Source organism: Coturnix japonica, unplaced genomic scaffold, assembly GCF_001577835.2.
Source record: "Coturnix japonica isolate 7356 unplaced genomic scaffold, Coturnix japonica 2.1 chrUnrandom989, whole genome shotgun sequence".
Classification (NCBI taxonomy): domain Eukaryota; kingdom Metazoa; phylum Chordata; class Aves; order Galliformes; family Phasianidae; genus Coturnix; species Coturnix japonica.
Window position 1 is genome coordinate 1,533 of NW_015440338.1, and position 6,893 is coordinate 8,425.

A 6,893-nucleotide genomic window follows, 5' to 3' on the forward strand; every position below is an offset into this window, starting at 1 on the left:
TATGGGGGCCTGTGTGGTTCTATGGGGAGGCTATGGGGGGCTATGGGGGGGGATGGGGCTCTATATGGGACACAGTGCTCTATATTGGGCACAGGTCTCTATGGGGAGCTCTCTATGGGGCTCAGGTCCCTCTATGGGGGGCACAGGTCTCTATGGGGTGCTCTCTATGGGGCTGAGGTCTCTCTGGGGGGCTCTCTATGGGGCTGAGGTCCCTCTATGGGGCTGAGGTCCGTCTATGGGGCTGAGGTCCCTCTATGGGGGGCACAGGTCTCTATGGGGGCTCTCTATGGGGCTGAGGTCCCTCTATGGGGCTGAGGTCTCTCTGGAGGGCTCTCTATGGGGCTGAGGTCCCTCTATGGGGCTGAGGTCTCTCTGGGGGGCTCTCTATGGGGCAGAGGTCCCTCTATGGGGCTGAGGTCCCTCTATGGGGCTGAGGTCTCTCTGGGGGGCTCTCTATGGGGCTGAGGTCCCTCTATGGGGCTGAGGTCTCTATGGGGGGCTCTCTATGGGGCTGAGGTCTCTATGGGGGGCTCTCTATGGGGCTGAGGTCTCTATGGGGGGCTCTCTATGGGGCAGAGGTCCCTCTATGGGGCTGAGGTCCCTCTATGGGGGGCTCTCTATGGGACACAGGTCTCTATGGGGCTGAGGTCTCTCTGGGGGGCTCTCTATGGGGCTGAGGTCCCTCTACAGGGCTGAGGTCCCTCTATGGGGCTGAGGTCTCTATGGGGGCTCTCTATGGGGCTGAGGTCTCTCTGGGGGGCTCTCTATGGGGCTGAGGTCCCTCTATGGGGCTGAGGTCCCTCTATGGGGTGCCATGACCCCCTGCCCCACAGAAACGGTCCGTACGGCCACCCCATTCCCCATGGTCAGCCTGTTCCTGGTCTTCACCGCCTTCGTCATCAGCAACGTGGGGCACATCCGCCCCCAGCGCACCCTGCTGGCCTTCGTGTCCGGCATCTTCTTCATCCTCTCGGGTGAGAAACAGCCCAAAATGGGCTGAAATTGACCCAAAATGGACCCTAAATCGACCCTAAATCGACCCAAGGGTGAGAAACAGCCCAAAATGGACTGAAATTGACCCAAAATGGACCCTAAATGGGCTGAAATTGACCCTAAATCGACCCTAAATTGACCCAAGGGTGGGAAACAGCCCAAAATGGGCTGAAATTGACCCAAAATTCACCCTAAATCGACCCTAAATCGACCCCAAATCAACCCAAGGGTGAGAAACAGCCCAAAATGGGCTGAAATTCACCCAAAATGGACCCTAAATCGACCCTAAATTGACCCAAAATGGGCTGAAATTCACCCAAAATTGACCCTAAATCGACCCTAAATCGACCCAAGGGTGAGAAACAGCCCAAAATGGACCTAAATTGACCCAAAATGGACCCAAAATGGACCCTAAATCGACCCCAAATTGACCCTAAATCGACCCAAGGGTGAGAAACAGCCCAAAATGGGCTGAAATTGACCCAAAATGGATCTTAAATCGACCCTAAATGGACCCAAAATGGAGCTAAAAGAGAGACCCCAAAATGGACCCTAAATCGACCCTAAATCAACCCAAAATGGACTGAAATTGACCCAAAATTGACCCTAAATCGACCCTAAATCGACCCTAAATGGACCCAAGGGTGAGAAACAGCCCAAAATGGACTGAAATTCACCCAAAATGGACCTAAAATGGACTGAAATTGACCCAAAATCGACCCTAAATCGACCCTAAATGGACCCTAAATTGACCCCAAATCGACCCAAAATGGAGCTAAAAGAGAGACCCCAAAATGGACCCTAAATCGACCCTAAATTGACCCAAGGGTGAGAAACAACCCAAAATGGACTGAAATTGACCCAAAATGGACCCTAAATTGACTGAAATTGACCCAAAATGGACCCTAAATCGACCCTAAATGGACCCTAAATCGACCCAAGGGTGAGAAACAGCCCAAAATGGACCGAAATTGACCCAAAATGGACCCTAAATGGACTGAAATTCACCCAAAATGGACCCTAAATGGACCCAAGGGTGAGAAACAGCCCAAAATGGACTGAAATTGACCCAAAACAGACCCTAAATCGACCCTAAATCGACCCTAAATTGACCCTAAATCGACCCAAGGGTGGGAAACAGCCCAAAATGGACTGAAATTGACCCAAAACAGACCCAAAATGGACTGAAATTGACCCAAAATGGACCCTAAATGGACTGAAATTGACCCAAAACGGACCCTAAATCAACCCTAAATTGACCCAAGGGTGAGAAACAGCCCAAAATGGGCTGAAATTGACCCAAAATCGACCCTAAATCGATCCTAAATCAACCCAAGGGTGGGAAACAGCCTAAAATGGACTGAAATTGACCCAAAATGGACCCTAAATCGACCCCAAATCGACCCTAAATGGACCCAAGGGTGAGAAACAGCCCAAAATGGGCTGAAATTGACCCAAAATGGACCCTAAATCGACCCAAGGGTGAGAAACAACCCAAAATGGACTGAAATTCACCCAAAATGGACCCAAAATGGACTGAAATTGACCCAAAATCGACCCTAAATCGACCCTAAATCGACCCAAAATGGAGCTAAAAGAGAGACCCCAAAATGGACCCTAAATCGACCCAAAATCGACCCAAGGGTGAGAAACAGCCCAAAATGGACTGAAATTGACCCAAAATGGACCCTAAATCGACCCTAAATCAACCCTAAATCGACCCAAAAATGGAGCTAAAAGAGAGACCCCAAAATGGACCCAGAATGGCCCCAAAAGAGAGATCCCAAAATGGCACTAAATGGACTCAAAATGGACCCCAAAAGGGCCATAAATGGACCCAAAACTGAGCCCCAAAATGGACCCAAAATTGAACCCAAAAATGACCCAAAATGGACCCAATATCTCCCCCATATCCCCCCATATCCCCCCATATCCCCCCATATAACCCCATATCCCCCCATATAACCCCATATCCCCCCAAATACCCTCATATAACCCCATATCTCCCCTATATAACCCCATATTCCCCCCATATACCCCCAGTATTAACATATAATACCCCATATCCCCCATCGTTCTGTCTTTTGTGTCGTGTCTCGTACATCATCTCATATCTCCCATATTCACCCCATATACCCCCATATACCCATTAATACCATACACTATATTCCCGACCATTAAATATACCCATGATATATCCCCATTATCCTCCAAATACCCCACATATAACGTCCATTATTTAACCCATATAACCCGCACATATACACCCCATATAACCTATTCCCATAGGTTCTGTCACTTGTTTGTGGGCTTGGTGCTGTACATTCTCCATATCTCCAGCCCTATATCCATTAACCCATTACACCCATATACCCCAATCCAATCCCCCATACTAATACCCCTCCCACCCCGATCCCCATGATTCCCCCCATATCATATCCCCATAATCGCCCCCATATAACTCATATCATTCGCCCCCTATCCCACCAGATCCCCATTAACCCCATATATACCGCCATATACCCCCTATCCTCCCTATTATTGCCCCATATACTCCCATTATAACCCATATACCCCATTCTGCGTAAGTCCATATAATTTCTACCCTATCCATCCCCCTAGTCTGTCCTTGTTGTGGCCTGGGTGCTTACATCTCCTATTCCCCCCATATCTCCGCCCATAAACCTTCCATATCCCGCCATATCCCCGCATATCCCCCCATATAACCCCATATACCCCATATCCCCCATATCCCCCCATATCCCACTCCAATATACCCCCCACTAATCTAACCATAATAACCCTATATCCCCATATAACCCATATATACCCGATATCTCCCCCATATAACCCCATATAACCGCTATATCCCCCATATCCCCCCATATCCCCCCATATAGGACCCCATATCCCCATATCCCCCCTATATCCCCCCATATACCCCCCATATAACCCTATATCCCCCCATATAACCCTATATACCACCATATCCCCTATATAGGTCTGTCCCTTGTTGTGGGCCTGGTGCTGTACATCTCCATATCCCCCCATATCCCCCCCATATAACCCCATATAACCCCATATCCTTTATAAATCATATAACCCTATATCCCCCCATATCCCCTATATTATCCTATAGGTCTGTCCCCTGGTTGTGGGCCTGGTTCTGTACATCTCCAGCATCAATGACGAGGTGATGTTGAACCGTCCGGGTGGGTCGGAGCAATATTTCCAGTATCGTTACGGATGGTCCTTCGCCTTTGCTGCCTCCTCCTTCCTCCTCAAAGAGGTGATAACAGCCCTTACACACCCATTGCACACTCATTGTATCCCTTACACACCCAATTCACCCCATCATCAATCCAGGTCACAATCCTGACCCCATTCACTTCACACCCCCATTCACCCCCCCATTCATTCACACCCCATTCATTCACGACGCCATTGACCCCCATTCATTCATCCCCCATCTCATTCACACCCCCCATTCATTCCCACCGCATTGATCCCATTCATTTCACACCCCATTGACCCCCATTCATATCACAAACCCCAATTCATTCAAACCCATTGACCCCATTGCATTCTCACACTGCCCATTCATATCCCACCCATTGACCCCCATTCATTCACACCCCCATTCATTCCCACCCATTGACCCCCATTCATTCATAGGGTGCCGGTGTGATGTCTGTGTACCTATTCACCCCCATTGACCCCCATTCATTCACCCCCATTCATTCACCCCATTGACCCCATTTCATTCAACCCCATATCATTCAACCCCATTGACCCCCATTCATTCCCAGGGGTGCCGGTGTGATGTTGGTGTACCTATTCACGCCCCATTCACCCCATTGACGCCCATTGACCCCATTACCCACCCATACACTCTCCATTCCACCCACTGACTCCATTCTTCACACCACCATTGACCCCCCATTCAATTCACACCCCTCTATTCACACCCCCATTCAATTCACACCTTCAATCCACCCATTCACCCCCATTCTCATTCACACCCATTGACCCCATTTCATTCCAGGGTGCCGGTGTGATGTCTGTGTACCTATTGACCCCCATTTCATTCACTACCCCATTCACCCCATTCATTCACCCCCATTCATTCACACCCCCATTGACCCCATTCATTTACACCCGCCATTCATCTCACACCCTCATACCCCCATCATTCACACCCCCATTCATTCACCCCTTCATTCACCCCAATTCATCCCAGTCCCCCATTCATTCACGCACCCATTCACGCCCATTCATTCACACCCAATTCATATCACCCCTCATTATCAGCAGCCCCATATCATTCCAAGGGTGCCCGGTGTGATGTTGGTGTACCTATTCACCCCCATTCACCCCCATTCACCCCCATTGACCCCCATCCCACCCATTCACCTCCATTCACACCCATTGACCCCCATTCATTCACACCCCCATTCATTCACACCCCCATTCATTCACACCCATTTGACCCCATTCATTCAAACCCCACTTCAATTCACACCCTCCCATTCATACCCATTCATCATCCACGCCATTTCTCCCCCCATTCAATTCCCAACACCATTGCCCAATGTCACACCAGGGTGCCCGCGTGTGATTGTCAGTAGTACCTATTACACCCCCATTGACCCCATTCATTTACACCCCATTCAGTTCCAACCCATGGACCCCATTCATATCCCACCCATTGACCCCAATTCACAGTCACAGGGGTTGCCGGTGTGATGTCAGTGTACTATTCACCCCCATTGAACCCCCATTCATTTACACCCCATTTCATTCCCGACCTCAATTGACCCCCATTCATTCACAAAGCCTCCATTCATCTCACACCCCCATTATCATTCACAACCCTCATTCTTCACACCACCCATATGACCCCATATCATTCATAGGGTAGCCGATGTGATGTAAGTGTAACCTAATTCACCGCCCCATCTGAGACCCCATTTCATTTCACACCCCATTCACTTCACCACCATTCATTCACACCCACATTGAACCCCATTCATTCACCCCCTTCATTCAGCACCCATTGACCCAATTCATTCAACCTCCACTTCACACACAGGGTGCCGGTGTGATGTCTGTGTACCTACTCACACACCATTCACCCCCATTGAACCCCCATTCGTATTCACCCCCATTCATTACCCCATATCATCACCCCATTCATTCACCCATTGACCCCCATTTTCCCACCATTGGACCCATTCATTCATAGGTGCGGTGTGCATGTTGTGTACCTATTCACACCCCATTATGACCCCATTCATTCACGCCCCATTCATTCCCCTACTATCTTGACCCGCATTCACACACAGGGTGCCGGTGTGTGTCAGTGTACCTATTTCACGAAAGCGTTATGCAGAGGAGGAGCGTTTCCGCAGCCCTTCGGTGCTGCTCGTCCCGTCTCAGTGCGTGTTCGGGCTGTCCGGGCAGTTCCTACAACCCCGAGCCTGGCCCCGACCCCGCAGCCCCTCCGGTAAGTAAACGCGTCCTCCGACGTCTCCATTCAGATGAGCAGAGCTTACCCTGCCGCCATTCAGTACCCCGGCCAGGGGCAGGGTCACTTGACGTCGCCCCGTGACTGAAGGGGGCTGGGGGTGGTGGGGTGGCAAATGTAGGAGTGCTATTGGAGTCAATGGGGGGTAGTGGGGGTCAATGGGATTTCCCAATGGGAGTCAATGGGAGTCAATGGGAGTCATGGAGTCCAATGGTGAGTCAAACTGGCGTGGGGGGCACATGGGAGTCCAATGGGAGTCAATGGGGGGCAGTGGGGGGCGGGGGCGGTCAATGGGAGTTAATGGGATCAATGGGGGCGGGGGGGCAGTGGGACTACATATGGGACTCAATGAGGAGTCAATGGGAGTCAATGG

The 6,893-nt window shown here is 50.4% G+C and overlaps 1 protein-coding gene across 1 annotated transcript; it reads left to right on the forward strand.

The window, feature by feature from the left end:
* Positions 1 to 724: 724 nt before the first annotated feature.
* LOC107307822 (voltage-dependent calcium channel gamma-7 subunit-like) lies at positions 725 to 6,608 on the forward strand. Its single transcript, XM_015851326.2, is given in 6 exon segments — positions 725 to 974; positions 3,995 to 4,026; positions 4,166 to 4,282; positions 4,669 to 4,700; positions 6,372 to 6,498; positions 6,501 to 6,608. Coding segments are annotated over 6 exon segments (624 nt in total). The 5' UTR covers positions 725 to 766.
* Positions 6,609 to 6,893: the final 285 nt, after the last annotated feature.